The sequence below is a fragment of the Anarrhichthys ocellatus genome, unplaced genomic scaffold (assembly GCF_004355925.1).
Source record: "Anarrhichthys ocellatus isolate YVR2014 unplaced genomic scaffold, GSC_Weel_1.0 scaffold102, whole genome shotgun sequence".
NCBI classification, from domain to species: Eukaryota; Metazoa; Chordata; class Actinopteri; order Perciformes; family Anarhichadidae; genus Anarrhichthys; species Anarrhichthys ocellatus.
Window position 1 is genome coordinate 886,173 of NW_022280132.1, and position 21,142 is coordinate 907,314.

The following is a 21,142-nucleotide window of genomic DNA, read 5'->3' on the forward strand; positions in this document are numbered from 1 at the left end:
TCTATTTGTCATGCAGATGTATCTATTTCGAGTCTACCGGCGGGTTCTTAGGATAACAACATGAATTCGGCTACAACGGTGAAGCGTTAAATCAATAGCTAAAGTGACATTGGCTTAATTATCCAGCAGCTGAATGAATCAGAACCAGATTTTGTTAATTGCCAAAGCAAATAAGACCTCGATAAAAAACCGATGAGCGCTGTTCCAGTATAATAAACCAATGCGGCATTTATCATCACTGCACAAAAGCAGTTCAAACATGTCTGTGACTCCATCTATTTTATATTTTCTGTCGCCTCACAGTTGTATCGACAGTGAGTTCAAAGTTCAGTTGATATGGAGGTGAAACTCGTCCAGATGGCAGAGATTTTTCTCAGGAGAACTTGATTGGGGTTTCTTCTTTTCTCTCTCTCTCTCTCCCTCCCTCTCCCTCTCCCTCTCTCACCTCTCGCGGATTTCTCGGGTTTCACGGTCTCTCTCGGCCTGTCGAAGGACGCCAGCGCCACATAAATCACACTTTACTTTATAAACCCTCAGCTCTCTGAAGTCCGGCCCAACACACACACACGCACACGCACACGCACACACACACGCACACTACTCCTCTATAGACATGTATTTCTAATGTAATCTCCACTGCCTGCATCTTCTCATCTTTCTTTGTCATAATCCAGAGTACATTTCTTTTCACAGGGACCCCCCCCCCCCCTCAGGAGTTCCTACAAGTATCATTATTCCCCTTTCTTTAAATGAAGCAGTGAGGTGGATCATGTGAAACTGTGGAGGAGCATAAACACCCTGAAGTTCAGTTTGCACTGTTCTTTGCTGCTTTACAGATTTCATTCAAAAGATGAGTAGGCCTACTACTATATCAATAAATACCATAAGTATTGTACTTAACGTTACAGAAATGCACTTAAAATATCAAAAGCAAAAGAAGCCATGATGCAAAATGGCCCTTTTTCTGTTGTTGTATATCTTACATGCTAGATTTGTATCATTATTGATGCATTAACATGTAGGCAGTATTTTAGTGTTGTGGTTGGTCGAGGTGGAACCCAATCGTAAAGATAAATTTCATAACTCCTAAAATTGTATTTTGTCAAAAGTGGAAAAAAAATTAAATAAAAAGGTTTCAGACAGAATAATGCAGGTTGCTGCACAGAAATTATGAAAAATAAAAATGTATTTCAGAAAAAACTTAGTGTGGAATATATTTACAGCACTGGCAGATTCTCACTTAAAAAAAAAAAATACTTTTTAGAACTACACAGACTATGCAGTCTAAGTAATACAATGAGTACACTAAAGGAAAGTACTTCACAGTTATTCCACCGGTGGATGTTGTGGAACTGACATAATTCAGTCCTTTTCAATCCAACGTCTTGATGAATTGGTCAAATCTGAGCTGAAGTCTGCTCGGAGGGACTTCAAACGCTGACCTTGGAGGTTGTGCGTGGACAGACAGGACGGTGGTCACTCTCCCACTCCGAGCTTCTACCTACCGACTAATTAAGAGAGCCGCGTTTTACGGCCTCTCCTTCAGACGGCCAGATGTGACCGGAGCGCTGTAAAATCTCAAAGTGGTTTACAGAAACACTTACTGCACTTTTAAAACGACTCGCAAAAGCGATGCGAGTCCCAAAGTGCTCCCCGGGTAAATTCCTTCCAGGACCACAAGCTCCAGTCCTGCAGATAACTCATTATTTAAAGGCTAAAATGACATAATGCACGAGCGAAAATACACTTTTTTAAAGAGTTTATTTTCGTAAAATATCAAACTGTAGTGTATATCTACACATCACCTCTTTAAATATTTACCCAATTTAAATAACTATTTATATTCATGTAGTTTGCTTCACATGCAAGCAGGCACACATACATACAGGTCACCGTCACACATTATTGTCGACACATTGTGCAGCCGGAGAAAGTAAACTGTGCAGAATGGCATGCAGCCCAAAGCATCCGTACACACATTAACAGGTATCGTCTTACCATTCAGGAGGCCCGCTGCTCCTCGGCTGCACTGACAAGACGAGAACTAGCTTTGAGAAACACGAGCCCCGCGTGTTGGTCTACAACACACAAGACAGAAGGGTTCATGTGTGGAACACAAACCCGGGCCTCCTTCCAGGAAGTAAGCGGGGCCCATCTTTCATTACTGCCCACGAAGAGACAACAATCGAAAACAGTCATCTTCTGAATGCAACCTTTTTGCTCGGGAGAGATAATTCACATGTTTATCCGCATGTGTGGAAGTTTTGGAAGCGCACAAATAAAAACAGCGACCGATTGAGGATAACGGGTGCGAGACACTCTGATTCACTCTGCAGATGATTGTGATCGGGTCTGATCCTGCAGGCACGCTGGGTGTTGATCGCAATCTATCGATACCAGTGTCGATATCGTTTCACCAAAATAAATAGCTTTCCCGCCCCCGACACCTTTCTACATTCAACTAAAGAAGCTTAAGTTCTCAAAGCCTTATAAAAAGTTCGTCTATATAAAGTAAGTCTAAAACTGGCAAAGTTTTGATTTCAATCAAATCACAAAATCAGTACAATCTGAACCAGATAGTTATCAGCTTTGGATACTTGACAGTTCAATAAAAAAATATTTTATAAACTACTAATAAGCAACAGCAAATACCCTGTGAAGGACATGCAATACCGCCCAGATTATTATTTTTATAAATAAAATAAATAAATGTTTGTAATCTACGAATTTGCAACGTCACAAAAAGAGAAGCGCTGATACAACCGTTCTCCCCCGATCCCCGAACTCGATATCTGTGACACCAACAAGCCCTTTGTTAAGTTCACGTGTCGTGTTGGTTGAAAATTGAAAGAGTCACAAAGAACACAGGACGTGCTTACTCTTCTCAATACTCAGTAACCAAAACCACAATCTTTCCCAACCCTGAAATGTCTCATTTTGGCAGATACCAAAAAAGAATTGACGTTGGCCACCCGGCCCTGGACGTTACAGCGTGGAGCCTCACGTCCTCTGGCTGAGAGGATTATTGGAAAACATTAGCATTACTTGAATCCCTAGAGTGTGATCATGTTATCTGAGCATCAGGAGGCTGCAACTCCGCTCTGAACAGAGTTTTGTAGTGTTTGACAGTCTTGTTCGGTCTTTGGGGGTTCAGTTATCGGGGGGTGCTCTTGCCGGACATCCCCTCCGTTCTCCTGCATCACCGTCTCTTCCTCTGCGGGTCTACAGTCTTTGGTTGATTGCACCGTTCCCTCCTGATCCGCCACTGAACCCTTGCCCTGTTTCCCGACTCTCTGCGTCTCCACGCAGCTTTCTATCTTCTTCTTCTCCTCCTCCTCCTCCTCCTGCCTCTTCAGCTCCTCCACAGTGGTCCGAAGCTGCAGCTGCTGCATCAGCTCCTCCAGCTTGTGGGCTTTACGCAGCTCGTTCTGCTGGATGATGGCGCAGAGGTGCTCCGTCAGCTGCTCCTTCGCCTCCGTCTTCTTGTGCAGGTCCAGCTTGGCCGTCACGTACTCCACCTCCGCCTTCTCATAACGCTTTCTGAGAAAATACGTGAGGAAAATGTGAGAGAAAACATCAACAGAAACTCAATCACAGGGCTGCACAATTTTCTCATTTATACTCTGAATAATTTCTCACTTTTACTTACGATTAATAACCTTCATTCTGTAACAGTAGGGTGTGTCCTTTCACTTACAACATGCAGAGCGCACATCATGCAACATATTCCTCTTTTAACTTAAAATACTCCAGCAAATGTATTCAAGATCAGAGAAAAGATGTCTGACTGATATTAAATACAAAACACTGGTGAGAATATTGGATAAGTCCACTGAGGAGCACGGTTAGTTGTAGTGCAATGAACTGGTTAGTTTCATTGTTAATCGATCATCATGTCATTGTTTCAATCGTTCACCGAGCGTTTCCAGCTTCTAAAAGTTTCTGTTTTCTTTATCCATTTTAATTTGAATGTATTTAAGGTTTAATTTCTACCTTAGACAAAGGGACAATATGAAGATGTTACTGTTGAGATCTTTCATCAGTATTTTCAATAAATTTGCAAAGATTATCAGATTGATTGATTGATTGATTGATTGATTATGTCTCAATCGCCCCGGTTGGGTTTTTAACATTGAACTTGTTTGGTACAAACTGAAATATGAGTATCATAAACTACAGAGAATTGACAGAATCAGAATCTTGTTTACATGTAATTTAGCATGTTAGAGCTTTGGCTTCTTTTGATAAATGTAAAAAAATGTTTTTTGGGGGAGAAAAACATCTTTATATTTCTGAAAAAAACCAAGTATCGTTTTGGTATCCGTTTTAAAACTAAGGTATTATAATGCCCCCCCCCCCCTCCTCCCACAATGTCTGAATGCAGAAACTTTGTTGTAATGTGAAGAACAGAACATCACATGCTGTTTAGAAACATTGCGGTGACTAAACAGATGATGTCACCTCAGGGGGGGTTTTACGTTGTACCTATAAGCAAAACCTCAACAATTGATTTTATCAACATAATCATAACAGAATCACAACGTAATGAGTGTGTGGAGGTCCGGTCCTCTTCCTGTTATACAAACATCTGTAATGAACAGTGTTCATGACATGGAGCTCATCTCGCTACGCAAGCTACAAGGTCAAACACAGCTCTCTGGATCAATGTTGGCAGAACAAAAAAAACACATTCTAAAACTATTCACAGTCTTACTGTGGAAGTTTAATGCTGCTGATTAACAAGTGAGGAACAATAAACGATTCAAGATGTTGCTAATTATAGATATCATTTAAATTTTATGTTCAGCCTTTAGTTGTAATCCTGCTTTGTTCGTCTCTGTATGCTGAAGCAAAGTGAAAGACTCCTCAGAACATCTGAGCAGGGCTTTGTCTGCTGAAAGTGGTTCAAAGTGTTTCAGAACACATGTGGATCACAGGTTTACGTGAGTACCGGTAACAAGCTGCAGGGGGCAGCATTTACAGTGGATGTTCACTTCATTACCTGGTCACTTTGTTTCGTTACAAATTAAGTGCTGACAGTGCTGTTTAATCACGTTTTAGTTATTCAAATCAGACCGACTGGTTTGTCTTTCAAACAGGAATATGATTTAATAACATCCTGAAAGCTTAGTGGCCGTTCATTTACATAATGTCTTATTGTTGCTGATGTCCCAGCAATCACCAAACTCTTTGGTCCACATGTTGAAGTGTCTTTGAGCAACACAGTCTGCCCCAAAACCTCAGGTATTTTAACATGTATTGATTTTAACTCAATTAGTGGAGCTGTTGCTTCCTCCATCAAAGTTTGTGAGTTCAATCCCAACTGTGGCAGGTTGTTGACTCTTTTACTTCCAGCTATGTTAAGGGCCCCTGTTCACTGTGGGATTCTGGTCTGATCCTGAGGAGAGTTCACAATTGTGAGAGAAACGTGGTGAAATATCTGGCGGTCAATTGAAATTGGCTGCACAAATCAGTTTATGTGCAGCTGTGCACACTTCGATGAATGTAAAATGCCCCCCCTACAGCTACGCCCTTGAAATAACTTAAATTTCCCTCCTTTTCCAACTGCAGTCAGGTTGCTCCCGTGGTGTAACCTTGTTGTCACCGTTCTGCATGTTTTGACATGTGCAAGACCATAGCTTGATTGTGGCGCCGCTGCCTCATTGATTGTAGTTTTAAATCGTAGATAAGAACATGCACTGTGTGTATATTCTCATGTTCTCGTGTTGTCTCTCTACCTGGCTGCGGAGAAGTCCCAGCTGGCTTGTTCGATCTTTACTCGCAGGATGCCGATGTCATTGGACACCATGTCATCGAGGGCCTGGAGCTCCTTCTGGATCCTCTTCAGCTTCACAGCCTCTGCCTGAGTCTGTTTGGACCTGTGGACAACAACAAACTCTTGAGGAAAAATTTTATCTTTTGGCCCCAATTTTGGTTTTACTTTCATGATAACATTTTAATCACTACAGTACCAAGACAGCCATGCTTACTTCTCGGCGATGGTTTTTGTCAGCAGAGCCTTCTTAAGCTTATTCTTCTGTTCGATTATCTTTTGCTCCTGCTGCAGTTGCTCCAGACGCGTCTTTTCCCGTCTGTGATCAAACACGGAGAGAATTTATCACACAAAAATGCTTAACAAATTTTAAAAAAAATATATAAAAATAAAAAAATAAAAATACACACTATGAAAGTAGTTTTGGGTTTGATGCCAAAGACGCATCAAAACAAATATGTACATTAAAAGGCGGTTTGACTAAAATGATGACAATAACTCATAACATTCACCGTATGAAGGCAAAATGTAACATAAACCTCGAATTGCGTAGAAATGGTTGAATCTGTGGTGCAACAGATGCGTATTTCATAATAAACGTTACATAAAAGATTCAAGCATCAGTAGCATCTCAGTAATATCCGTACATGTCCACATTTAAGAATATCGCAACACTTTGGGTTGAGTGAATAATAGTGACCTAGATTTAAATAAATCTACTTTAGATCTACTTTAGTGTTGGCCTCTCACTCATCTGTCACCTTCATTTGGTCACAGATGAAAGAGAAAGACGCTGACTTTTTCTCCTCGTGGTTGCACAGGTATCAATATGAACCTGAATCACGAAATGACGTATTGCCTGCAACAATCCTCAATGGGTCAAAGCCTGAACATTAAAGCATCACAATGACAGGGAGAAGAACAGCTGGAATAAAGACACACCATAAGTTACTAGCCTTAACAATAGGAAACAACAGTGGTAACAACGCAGACCAGACTTTTTTTTTTTATAGCCAATGAAATCACAAAAGTGAGTACGATATAAAAAAGATGTACTAACAGTGCCACCTCCTGTGTCTCCAGCTCTTTGACGGCCGGGGTCTCCTCCTCTGGAGGCGGCTTCATCTCGGGGGGTCTGTGCTGCACCCCCTGTTTGACGGCCAGAGCTCCTGTTGGAGGGGCTGCTGGCTGAGGCTCAGGATCTTCTTTCGGCGGCGGTTTGGTGAGCTGTTGCTCCGGCGGGAGGCAAAGAGACGCGGCTCCAGCGGTTTTTTGAACGGCTTCTTGAAGGGCCCTCTCCCGCTGTAACTGCTGCCGACTCCGGTTGGCTGGAACCGGTTTCCGCCCGCGGGTTCCCGCTGTGGGCATCGCTGAGTCTGTTAATGCATGCGGTACAAAGGTTTTTACAGACAATTATTCAGAATTAATGTTAAGTGTGTTAAAAAGAAGCCAATAACGGGGGCAGAGTAAGATGCTAACTTGTCCGGCTAACATTAGCAGTAAGAAATGTTACCTTGCTGCTGCATCTTCCGAAGCTCCACGTCAGAAAAACCGGCCCAGCCGCTCATTTTACAGCGTCACACCTACAATGCCTCAAAAACACAGCAGCAAGTATGCATATAGAACATATGGATCTTATTGACTTAACATAATCATTCTAAACTACTAAATATAAAGACAAACTCTATGAAGCTCTAACCACGACCGCCATCTTTGTTTACCGATGCCACGTCAAGGACCCAGACCGGTGACGTTGATGTTCCAGATATTGCCTGAATGAAAAAAAAACACCTAACGCAAACGTGAAATATAAATGAATGAATACACACTTTATCTCTCACAATTCAGGATAGCTTTATACATTTTAGAATTTATGTTAATTTATTATGCATCTTATTTGCACATACTTGTTACTTTGTAGGTGACAATACAGAAGGCATATTTGTGGTGTGCCTCATACTAGCGCCACAAAACTTTCTGTGAAATAATTTATTTGGTATTTATTTGCCAACTGTTTATGTACACGGCTTCTGATATTCCAAATCATGCAGGGTGTTGATTTAAGTTCCCATCCAATTTCTGCTAAATGTTTCATTCAGTGCCTCGCCCAGCTCTTTTCTTAATAGATGGACTGCAAGGCCCAATCTGAGGCCCAATCCCAATGCCCCCCGTAAAGCCTCAAACCCTGAACCCTCAGGGATTTACTGACATCACCTGTTACATGGTTGATTGGTTGTACAATTGAGGGTATTTATTTTATTCTACTTGCTAATTTGAACATCTTCCAGGCTCTTTCCTCACAAGATGAGAGGTAATTTCAAATAATCTATTTACACGTTTTTGTCAAAACATCTTCAATGACAAAATTAAATGTTTGATAAATAAATCTGTGTAACATAATCTCTGCTTGCATTCCTCTAATTTCATGTGCTTTTATGTTCCATCTTTAATCCTTAATGTTTCTGAGTAAATGTAATTTGCCAGGCTGAACACACAGGTGCCATCCTCTTTATTTACCTTTTTTTACGTCTCCATGCTTCCACTGATAACCCCATGTTTAACATCATGTTGCTATGAATTGTGGGTATTTCCCTTGGGCAAAGTCTGCAGACATGCAGATTTACGGAAAGGGTTCACAAAGGGCTCAAAATGTCTGATCGAGAGCCTTCAAACTCCAGTTGATTTGACAGTGCGACATCCGTAAACCCTCACAGATTCTGCGGGAAAATCCATGAGTCCGTGAGTGTGGAGATTAGGATTGGGCCCAAGTGCGTTAGAGGGGTCAAAGGTTAATTAAAGAACTGTTATATGTGAAAGCAGCATGACATTTAAGTGGTTGTACTGCAAAGTGGAGTGTGGCCTATTTAATGTGCTCCCTATTTGTGAACTAGGTTTTTTTATTATAATACAGATATTTAAATCAAATATAGTTAATAATCTGTTAATCTATCTATTTATCCATTCATTGACATTTGCTGTCCCATTTTTAAAGTTAATTGTTAAATCCTAAATTTCTAGCAAGACTGCAAAATCAGTGCATTAAATAGCTTTTTATTTCACATTTCACATTTAGCATGTTGTTCCTCGCTGTGCAACTTTCAACATACGCACTTAAGCTTTGACCAAGTGCACTCGGATTTACCTCAGTGCACTTGACACCAAACTGTCTCATGATTTATTTAAAAAGAAACGTTTACCTGGGGCACAGTTTATAACAGAGGACGACGATTAACAAGTGTTTCGTTGACTTTAATGTGACTAATTGCTGTCTCATCAAAAAAATAGAATCACTATACTCTAAATCAGCAGAGCAGGAAGAGGATAGGAAAACACAATTTGCCTGGAATGTGTTTACTGTTGGAGTGTATGTTAAGAACAGCATTGTCTTGAACAAGGGCTGGCGATGGTGTTACTTCAGGTACAGCAGTGAAGATGAAATACGATCAAGGAAGGCTGCATGGTTTGAGGATTAGATCCATTAGCTTGAAGTCTGATCAGAAGCCAGTTTCCAGCTTACAGTGTAATTTTACAGATTGATTTTACAGCTCTTACTCATCTTCCATCTCCATGATAATCAGGTAAACAGTAGAGCTACACAGTTCACGTTACAAAGTAATTTATCATTAAATGTGTGATTGCACGTATTTAAATGGTTAAAGCACTTTTTTTTCCTAAATACCCTGTATGTTTTTGATATAGCCTCTGCACAATGTTGTACCAATAGAGGTATGAGGTATTATGCTTGGTGAGTCCCTTTGTGGAGGTGGAGTCTATGAACAGGAAACAGGACAGAAGGTATTTCTGAGTCCATATGATTTGATTTCATTGCTTCCTTTACCACTGTCATTCAGCGCACACCATCACACACTGCCTTCATTCAGCTCTATATTCCATTGTTGGGTCATTTTATAATTGACTTTGTACGGACTCCTCGTTTCTTTCAATAATTGGTCAAGGTACAGACATAAAGTGTGTCTTTTTAACCTTGACAGCACCGAGGAGTCAGAGCGATGCAACAACAATGACCTCTGCTTGGCAACTAATAAAAACTGGCCCACACATCGTTTTATTTTTTTTTGCATTTGGGGGCCAATTATGTGCAAGTTAAAAGGGGAAACACCTCAGGACGGCATAAATCGCCGGCAGAGTGGAGACAGGGCCTGGCATGGAGGCCAGATGGACAATGAGACAACCACTTTGGGTTCAGAGCGTGTTTCTGCTGCCGCGGCGTTGGGCCGAGGATGGGGCGGCCTTGAATCCCTGATTAGTGAGTGCCAGAGGGGACCACATGGCTCATTACTGGGGTGACCTGCAGAGGCACATCAGGGCGAGAGGTGGGGTTAGAAGAAGTGTATGAATCCCCCCCTGTAGGAAAGAGTGGAACTGATAGGAGAGAAGGCGGTTACCGTGATGACTGCGCACACAGTTCAGAAGTTCAGCGTGTCAGATCTGTCGTCCACCTGTGTCGAGACGAGTCTTCTAAGAACCAGAGAAAGTTCATCCTCTCTGTCATACAGGAAGTGGACATCAATTAAAGTTTATGTGCAATTCGAATCCAATGCAGATACGTAAATCGACAAACGTTTGGTCCTATTCTGTGTAAGGAATGGGAATTTAGGAGATATATCTCTCTGAGGATTGACTGCTCGTGGCGGTGATTAACACGAGCAGTAAGCGTGCACGTCACCTTTGTTCCCCCCAATGCGCTCAGTGAAGCCCTAAAGCCCGGGGTACTCAATCAAACAGGAAGTGCTGCGAAAAATAAACAGCCAATCTGAGGAGACACGCATCAGAGATTCAGAGCCCGAACCAAATTGAGGATGATTAGGGGTCAGGCCGTCGCCGTGGTCTGAGCTGGAAGCTGGAGGAAGTTCTAATTGGCATTTAAAAAAAAAAAGTCTGTTTGCCGGGGTCCACACTGACCCCCGCCCCAGTCAGAGCACCTCCTCTCCCCCTCAGCTGCTGCTCCGAATTTGTTCTTTAATTTCCATCCCTGACCTCTCGTCCCGCCATCTGCAGCCAGTTTGCAGCGCCAAGCGGTGGCCTGACATCATGCACGCTGTTTCCCTTTATCTCTAACTCTCTTCGCCCTCAGCATCTGTCCCTCAAGTGTCCTGTGTATTTCACCACCATCCCTGTTTACTCTACAAGAGAAAGAGCTGCTTTGTCATCTCTTTTTTTCTTCTATTGATGGTATTAAGCTCTCAGACTTTGATTTTTCCCATTTTAATCTTATTTTATTTTGAGAGAGCGCAACACTTATCGGCGTTGTCTTTTTTATCCCTTTAAGTTGCTCTTTTCACTCTGTTTGACAATGTCACATTTGTCCCATGTGACAAATGTCCCGTGACAACCTTATTCTTGTCAGCGTTGAGGAATTGTTGTTCGACCAAAAAAGTAACAATAACACATTTCCTGAATGAAAGGGGAAAATTAGGAAAATTTGGATAAACATAATTTCAGAATCAGAATCAGAATCAGAACTGTTTATTGCCGTGGTATGTTGAACATACAAGGAATTTGACATGACGGGAGGTGCATAACATTTAACAACAATCAACAACAATCAACAGTGCAAAGTAGAAACATATTAAAAGTTACAGTAAAATATAAAATAAAGTGCACAAACGAACAGATAACTGGACTATAAACAAGTGAGATGTAAGTGTAGTGTAAAAGTGTCGAGTGTAATAGAAGGGATGTGCAGGGGAGTGACCTGCACATCCCTTAATATTAATCTTAATTAATATTAAGATTAATAATAATATGCCAATCTGTTTTTTTTTAATCAAACCTAATTGTTGGCCAGAAATCCTGATAATCTGAGGAAACTGATTATTACTCGGTTGTGGTAATCTTAAAATCACAGGAAAACCTTCAACTCAAACTGGAACAATCTTTGGTGTTGATGAGGTTAAAATGTTCACAAAACTACAGATATCATCACTTAATTCTGCTAAAGCCAAAGGCTATCACACCTCAGAATAAGGGCCTCTCTTGACCTGCTCTTCCATCGTCACCGTTTCCTCCAGACTTGGCTCTCAGTCCGTGTCGTGCCAACCTCACGCCGAGCCCTCTTAATGTTCTTGGAGAGTGTCCCTGATCCATCTGAACAGAGGTCTGTACTGCAGACTCTGAGGAGTCTCACCTGTAAGGGGGAGAAAACAGGACAAAACATTGCCTCTCTGTCTCACCTGCCTCCACTCCTCTATTTCCCCTGGCAGCCCGTTCAATGTGCGGGCCCTTTTGTACGTGCCGGTGAGCTCTTTGGACAGTGTTCACGCTTTCAACGCTTTTCAACGGGCCCTTCAACAGTCTGACGTCCAGACGTTCGGACTCGTCCCGGGAGCCGAGCCCCAGATGGCAGGGCGGACGGGTGAAAGTCAGTCTGGAGTCGGGCTGTCAGTTTGGGTTGAGATGGAAAATACAAGCAGTTAGATAAGACAGACACTCAGACACAGAAAGAAGAGGGCAGGAGTAGAACAAAAGGACACAAGGGAAGTGGGAAAAAAGGAGCCCGGAGGCATAAAGACGCCTCCATCCATCACAGGGATCTCAAACAAACTGCAAACGTGAACTCTCTTAGGGATCGTTGGTTTCTTACCGAGAGTCGGATAAGAAGATGGACACAATTAATCTCTGTGGTTCCTGTAAAGAGATCAATCCCAGCATAGCCTGGAAACTGCCTGACTTGATCAAAGTGTGTCTCATCAACTCCTAGTTGCATCTTGTAAAATAACTTGGCTGCCTGGTCTCACCCAAAAAAATGTTCCAATACCGAAGGCAAACTATGTTTCTATCAAGCAGCCTCTTGTAGTCGTGCAAATTATGACTGCTGTCACTGAGAAGCAAAGTCAACAAAGCAAACAAGATGCAACTTACAATAACATTTTTGAGTTTGAGTTGGTATCGGCATACTTTTCAGAGGCTAGCAGTCTCCTGCTGCCAGCGTTTGTGCCAAGTTAGGATCAGCATATGGGACTACTATTTCTTGCCAGGTTTGGTATCAGTGTGCCTGTAAAAACACAAACCTGTGCTCAACAGTATCTTTATATAGCTGGAGATGCTGCACAGAAGTACGATTGTTGGACAAAATAGTGCCAAAAACCAAACAAACAAGAGATAACTTGTGAATAAGTCAGTTTTAGATGTTGGAATGTGTACTTTTTTATCTTAAGACAGAGCCAAGCAAGCTGTTTTCCCTTGGATCCAGTCTTTATGGTAAACTAGGCTAACCATGTCCTGACTCCAGCTCTTCGCTGAACACACAGACATGAGATTGACATTGATCTCACTCTCAGAAGTAAAGCCAATATGCATACCACAAAAAGCAATATTACTCTATTTGTGATCCTGTATTTAATTCTTGCGGTTCCTTTTACATATCAAGCCCCCCAAAACACACCCGAGATCTGTGATTAATGAAAATGACAGGGAGCTGGAGACACTTGTTGATAAAGGCAGGTTATTGGCCGAAGAGTGGGAGTGTTTTGACTTTGCATTGACCCTGACTGAACCTGACTAAACCGAGTCAGAAAGTTTGGGACTTTTTAAACAGGCAATCACACGTGATGACAACTGATTCATTAGGCCTCGAGCTGTGCCCAGAAAGTCCCCATAAAAAGAGCTCGATCGAAGTCTCGTTGAAGCTCGTTAGGAGGGTAAATGTGGTCTAGCACACCAGAGCTCAAATAAAGACACAGCTGTCTCCAGCATGGCCTCGAACAATTTGGCCGCCGAATCAGGTTCTTAATCAAATAATTTTTAGCTATGGCGCATTCAATCCGCTGTTGTTTTATTCATTAGCCATTCCACAAATTTATTGTGGCTCTGTCGGCCTCGCAGTCTCTCATCTCATTTCCCAGAGTGTAACACACACACATCTGGTCCCAATCAAGGAGAGGGAGAGAATGCCTATTAGCAGCCTCTGGCATAGGTACATTGTGAACAGTGGTGCCCCATCTCCCCTGGAGCTTCTGGTAGTTTTGAGCTGTATACAAGCTCTCACTCAGCTCCTTGCCATGCCCTTATTACCTGATTTCATTAGGAGGGAAACAGAATGAACAGGGGTCGTGGATTTGGGCTTTTTCTGGCAGTGCTGGAGGTAAGGAGCCCCCTGCTGAGAGCAGAGTGTGATTTATGACACAGAAATGCAGAGTTAATCACATTAAACCCAAGTATGTGTCGTGTTTGTGGATATGGAAAGCAATAATGACTCATTGTTCCAAAAAAAAAGAAGCAGTGATAATTATGCTAATTTATGACCTTCCCTTGTTGGGCCTTTTTTTGTTCTTCATAAACAATTACATAAAACTGATTTTTAAATCTGATTTTGCTAGGATCACTGGATTGGAGATGGAAAACAATACAATTGACAAGAGGTCATGCCTCTATCCAAATAGAATAGAATAGAAAGCATTCCTGTAAACAAGCTTTTATTAAAAGTAGAAGCCAGTTGGTAAAAGAGCCCTGATGTTGTTTTGTCTTTCAAACATCTGTTGGGATTTGAAAGTGTTTTAATTTGTTTTGATTTCTTGTTGAGAGAATCAGCAGGGTGGAAAGATTTTAAATAAAGGATGAGAAATATCATGAAGTGAATGAAAGTTTTGATGGTGATGAACTCTAACACCACCGTGACCAAAACCACAACCACCATCACACACGTAAATCATTCCCCCTAACCCTAAGAGGACGAGAGAAAATGTCCACACTTTCACCCTATATTTCATAACATGTCCTGAATTTACCAAAAGAATCATGATAACTATATAAATAAAATATATCCACTATGCCCTCACTTTTTAGATAGTCTGTACTAAAAATGTCCTCACTTTGTCCTAACTTCCCAAAATATCCTAACTTTACCACACATGTCCTACATTTCAAAATGTCCTCACTTTCCAATTGGTCCAAAAAAAGCCTTTACTTTCCAAAATTGTCTTTAATTTCTTTCCTCTTGGGAGTATCCTCCCTTTGTCCTTGTGTTTCCTTTACATAAACATCCTGTCATTCCAAAAAAGGTCTTTACTTTCCAAAATGGACTCACTTTCCTTAAACGTGCGCACTTTGTCTTCACATTCCATAAGTGTCCTGACTTTCCGAAAATGTCTTCTAAAAATATGTGTACATGGAAAACCTGTAAGTCACACTAGACAAAAGCCAGATGGATGCAATGTAAATGAAATGCAAAATTAGAAATAGAAAAGCACGCATCCACTTACTTTGCCAGAAGCACAATGGAAAATTACACTCACTATATACGTATGTGTTCTCAAGTCATTAGTCTATCTTGTCTTACATCCTTTAAAGTATTGTCAAGCAAAACTAGGAAAAACTAAACTTTTTTCACTGTAAGCAATTTTATTTTCATACATTTTACTGCTCCACTTTCTACTTAGTTGAAAAAACTGAATGCGTGTTATTGTAACTTAATTGAGTATTTTTTATATTGTCACATTGCTGCTAAACGAGTACGTCTTCCACAGTTTCTACTTGCTGAACAAATATCTGAAAATTAAATCTGAGGAGATGGTAAACTGGAAGGTACGATGTGAATTGTCTCTCTCTCTCACACAAACACACACACACACACACACACACACACTGATCAAGACATCCTCTCACAAACACACAGTTAATCAGATCCAGGCACCGACTCGTCGAGCTATTCCCCTCAGAAACCACCTCCGTATTTTGTGGGCCTGATTCTAAACATCCCGACGCTTTTGACTCTGGGCTGCAACATCAAACCACAACAGGCCAGCTGATACTGCAGGACTGGGAACGTCGTGGTCTGATGCCATGGGGACCAGTTACGAAGATCAGCACACATGCACGCACACACACACACACACACACACACACACATATTCACACTGGGACACAGGCATTCAATGGACACAAACAAACTGCACCAGGACTCATGTTGATGTCACTCCAAGTACACATCATGTATCATAATTCCAACTCACATACTTATGTAAGAAGGGCTCCGAGCGCACTTTAAAATATAGTATGTGTGCTGACTGTAAGGGTGCACATTTATTCAACATTCATTCATGGTCTCTGCTTTAAGTGCTGGATGCTAAAATCAGATTGTGAAAAAGCTAAAAGGACAAACAAGGAAACAGAATGAAAGCGTAATGTGGCATTGTGGTTCAGTTTGTCTTTCAAATGTCACGTCTTACATTTAACAATTTCTTTTTCTAATTGTAGGAAGTCTTTAGGAAGGTAGTTGCCATCTGGTTTTCGCTGTCTCGTCCTACCTTCTTTAGATATCACAAAAATCATCAATCAGATTTTGCAGGTCTTGTGTGATGATTATTGACCTCAGTTCCCCTGGTTGGGAAAAACAAACGAGCTTTGCAGGCTACATCAAGATGTTTCTGTATTTCAGAACAATGGCGTATGTTGTTCTGACAAATGTTTTGCTTGACATGACGAACGTTAAGTCGGCTGCTTCTCCCACAACTTCTGTCAACTGAAAATGAGGGCAAAGTACCCGCCCCTCCGCCAAACAAAAGACAGCCAACATGAACACAATGACAGACTGAACAAAGTAGGCAAAAAAAACAACAAAGAAGCATATTCACAAGAAGAAATTTACCTTAACCCCAAGGAGGTTTGTGAAAGTGAAAACACTGTTGGCTGGGAAGCAGCTGTTTGCTACTTCGACACATATGATGTAAAGTGAACTGATGATAGTTATCATGTGAGAAAATGATAAGTCCCTTTGTGTGACCAGCTTTTTTTCTTTTTTTTTTTTTTACAATCTTTTATTGAAAGACAAGAGACAATATTAGACAATACATAGACATAACAACAAGATGATGACAAGAACAGTGGGATAAAAGCTAGCAAACATCATATAGTCAGTGTGTGTGTATATGTGTGTGTGCGTGTGTGTGTATGTGTGTGTGAGAATGTCCTTGAGCCTTTTGAGGTGGAAGGAAAAAATAAAAAAATAATAATAATAATAATTAAAAAACAACAATGTATGTGTGCATATGGATGTTCATGTATGCATGTACGTGGGTTACAATTGGTTGTCAGGCAAGAAAAATAACCAAACAAAAAATCAATAATAGTAATAAATACATAAAAAATATATATATACTATACAAATTTTAATATTAATAGGATGAGTGGTGTCACGTTTGCAGAAACACAGTGAGGGATGACCAGGTGGAGTGGTGTTCTGTTGTATTGTATATGATGGACGAGGTTAGATTTTCCATTGAAATATACTCTATCATTAAGTTTCTCCAGTGTGTGATGTGTGTGTTATTTCTTGATTTCCAGTTCATGAGGATAGTTTTCTTGGCGATAGTTAGGGCCACGAGAAGTAATCTGCGGTTTGTTTTACTCAGATGTATTGTTGAGATGTCTCCTAGTAAGCACAGTGAAGGGGATAATGGGACGAGGCAGCCCAGGAAGACAGACAGTGACTCAGTTATTTCTTTCCAAAAGTGATTAACTTGTGTGCAGTGCCAGGTGGCGTGAACATAGCTATCCGGGCTGTTTTGAGTGCAATGTGGACAGATATCTGATGTGAATCCCATTTTAAACATTTTTTGCCCAGTGTAATGAATTCTGTGAAGTATGTTATACTGTATTAGTTGTAAATTGGCATTTTTAGTCATGAAGTAGATGTTATTGCAGATTTGGTTCCAGAAATCAGCATCAGGAGTGATGGACAGGTCTGATTCCCATTTTCTTGATGGTATGGATGATGTTTTGTCAGACTGTGATATTACTCTACATATTTTTGAGATTAACTTTTTGAGGAGGGGATATTAATTAATTCTGAGGTTGAGGGGGGTAGTTCTAGGTTAGTGGCCTTCGTGTTAAGTTTGGATTGAACAGATGATTTGAGTTGCAGATATTCCAAAAATTGATTGCTCCTGATGCTGTACTTCTGAACCAAGTGGGGGAATGAAACCATGGTGTTATTATTGAAGATGTGTTTCAGATGAGTGATGCCTTTAGCGGACCATGTGTGGAGATTAAGAGGTGTTTTATGACTTAGAAAATCAGGATTGTTCCATATGGGAGTAAAATTTGAAGGTGCAAAAGTGATGTTAGTGATTTTGTGGAATTTCCACCAGGCTGTCAGAGTTTCTGCTATTGTTAGTGTTTTGAAACAAAGATGGCGTTTGATAGATTGGCTTAAAAATGGTAAGTCAGAAATCTGAATGTCCTTACAAACTGGTCTGTTCTATATCTAACCATGTGTTGTCTGATTGGTTGGGGTGGATCCATTTAAGAATGTATTGAAGTTTATTTGCTAGAGAGTAGTGAAAAAAATGTGGAGCTTCAAGTCCTCCTTGTGTTTTTGGTTTTTGTAGAGTGGCCAGTTTAATTCTTGGTGTTTTATTTTTCCAGTAGAATTGAGTAATGATTGAGTCAAGCGATTGGGTTGAGATGGTATCATTGTGAATAGGTAATTTATTTTAGGAAGTATTGTCATTTTAACTGTAGCTATTCTGCTATTGTGTGACCAGCTTTAGCCTCTGCAATCGAGCACAATAGACAGCTGAGTAATTCGATTTCTGCTGTTTGTTTATCTAATTTGAGTTACGGCCTCGTGAATGTATCCGCTGTCGCCACCACAGCAGTGTTTCTGAACGCTCGTCTAAATGTATTCACAAAATGAGCCGTTTGAAATCTGCGGCCAAACTCTTTCATCAGTGCGTTTGTTGGTGTTGATCGTTTTCTCAAAGAGCTTCTCCCTCTCTGTCTCTGTCTCTTGGTGACATGATTATCACGGCACCACATCAGAGCCCCGCTGCTGTTATATGTCCCACATTTAACATAAACACGAGGGGTTGCCATGGGGAGGCGGGCTGGGCTGCCCGTTGGTGCCCACTTTCTTTCCTATCATCATCATCATTATCAGGCACCTCAAACGTTACGCAACACTCTGCTTTCCACCACAGCGCCCGCAGGACGACCCTGACTTATTGTTCATGTCAATCAAATACTGCAACTTTTTCCCGAATCCAGTGGGTCCCAAACTTCCCAAATGTTGAAACCGGTTCTGGTGTAATCTCGTCCAATTTGTGGAGAGAGTCGCTCTTTTGTGCCAGCGTGACCTGAGCTGACTCCATCGCATGCTTTCACTCATTAGGACATGTCTACACTACATTTGAAAATGCCTTTTATGTGTCACAGTTATTTTCCACGCTTTGCATTTTCACATTGTTCTCTGGAAGAAGTCCAAAACAACAAGTCTTTCACCAGCATCTGGTACAAACATGGTCCGTTCCTCTTCTTGGTCTCTCAGCAGGATGAGGCTTTGTTCCGTCTCCTCCGACTCCCTCTGTGATCTTATTATAACTATTAGTTAGACTTGAAATGCAGTCAATCACACAATACAGGTGTTGTCAATAATATCTCATATTATTTTGGTTGACTATCGTGCATCATATCTTTCTTTTCTAATGTATAACAAAACAACTTGTATGAGCATTTTGCTAATCTTGTGACGCCATCGGTGGCATGAAAACTAGTGTTGGGTGGTCCCGTAAAGTTAGTTTTCGATCCAATAGGAGGCAATAACAGGTCCAGAATCGCCTATATCGATTCTGATATCAGTAATGCTCTTATCGAGCATTAGGCATTTGTTTTTATTCTCCTCTGCATGTTAAAATGTAAAACAGCTTTAAATGGTAAATAACAAAAGTGTGACTTCTTTAAGCTGACCATGTGATCGCTCACATTTTTGGTAGATTACTTTGTAATGTTAATGGTTTAAATATACTGTTAACCTGGCAGTCATCAAGACTGAGGAGAACATTTATGTTTGTCGTGTTTCATAGTATTATAAACGTATGCGCAGCGTTTTGTTGTTCGATAAGTTTTCAAACTCATGGATGTAGTGAAACTGGACTTTCTGGTGCTTGGTCATTTCTCCGGTACCTGAAACAACACGCGTTCACCACAGCAGCCTCTTGTGTGTTTTGGTTTTGTTCTTCATGCCGTTGAACGCCGTTGATTCCAGGAAAGGATTGACATGGTTTAAGAATCTAGCATTGACTGTTGGTCGAAGACGGGATGCAAACCTCTGTTTTGTACTTTGTGACTTCCAGTGGCGGACCGTGCATTTTATACCTGGGCCTTCACTGCTGTCATGCAGCTGAAACACAGCTACGGTTATTATTTGTTTTGTGTAAAAATGAAGCTCAACACCTATAAATACACTAACTGCAGAGTGCAGATACATGAATACGCCGAGAGTGCGTCTCCTCTCTTCTCTGACTGCAGCTGGGACTGCTGCGTGAGGCTGCTGTGAAAGTGACCGCCTGTGAGTGCTTTGGGGCGGCTCACGGCAGCATGCGCTGCTCGTTCACGACAGTGCAGAACGTACGTGCTTTCACATCAGAGTCAAAACACCAGAAAAGTCTCCAACAACACCAGAAAAAGTCGCTAGATTTGTCGCTAGTAGACAAAAAAAGTCGCCAAGAGGGTTCGGAAAGTGGCCAGATTTAGCGAGAAAGTCGTCAAGTTGGCAACACTGCCACCGGATAAATATGTCCCCAGGGCAACATTGGACGTAACAATAGTTCCTATCACATATATTCACTGCAAAGGGATTCACTTGTAATTCTGCAGGCCTCGGGCCTCTGTTCTTACCTAGAGACACAGAGGTGAGATCTGATTGGATAAAAGCTCTACTTAAAACAAGCTGTACTGGAAGCAGAGCAACTGAGGAAGACAGTAGCTGTGCAATGAGAAAATAAGATAATGGGAAAAAAAATTATAATACATGTAGTGTATTTATGAAAAATTATTAGTGCTGGGCAAGTTAACGCGTTAATTTCGCGTTAACGCATTCATTAATTAACGCCGACAATTATTTTGTCGCGCGTTAACACATTTTTTAAATTTATTATAATTTTCTTCTTTTTTTTTTTTTTTTAATTGAAAGACAAGAGACAATACATAGACATAACAACAAGAGGATGACAAGAACAGTGGGATAAAAGCCAGCAAACATCCTATAGTCAGGTGTGTGTGTGTGTGTGTGTGTGTGTGTGTGTGTGTGTGTGTGTGTGTGTGTGTGTGTGTGTGTGTGTGTGAGAATGTGTGTGTGTGTGTGTGAACGTGTGTGTATGTCCTTGAGCCTTTTGAGATGGGAAAAAAAATAATAATAATAATTAAAAAACAACAAAAAAAACAGGTAAGTATTTTTAATTTATTATTATTGTAACAGACTCTCTCATGTTTATCGTTTTGAATTGGAGATATGATGTCCCTTCAGGGTTGCCGTAGAGAAAAGGCGAAAAGGCGACTTCCGCTTCTGGTCGAGGGGGGGGGGGGGCAGAAATAAAGAGAGAAGCTGCACCAGCTGTTGCTCTCCCTGGAGAC

At 41.1% G+C, this 21,142-nt stretch overlaps 1 protein-coding gene across 2 annotated transcripts; it reads right to left on the minus strand.

The window, feature by feature from the left end:
* Positions 1 to 1,744: 1,744 nt before the first annotated feature.
* gorab (golgin, rab6-interacting) lies at positions 1,745 to 7,484 on the minus strand. 2 transcript variants are annotated; one of them, XM_031876043.1, is made up of 5 exons: positions 7,287 to 7,484; positions 6,834 to 7,131; positions 5,991 to 6,092; positions 5,739 to 5,879; positions 1,745 to 3,540 (listed from the first exon to the last, which is right to left on the minus strand). In XM_031876043.1, exons 1-5 carry the CDS (start codon positions 7,339 to 7,341, stop codon positions 3,081 to 3,083), a joined length of 1,056 nt encoding a protein of 351 aa, XP_031731903.1. In that variant the 5' UTR covers positions 7,342 to 7,484; the 3' UTR covers positions 1,745 to 3,080. The 2 variants fall into 2 exon arrangements, with proteins under 2 accessions (XP_031731903.1, XP_031731902.1); XM_031876042.1 differs by having other exon boundaries at positions 6,834 to 7,149.
* Positions 7,485 to 21,142: the final 13,658 nt, after the last annotated feature.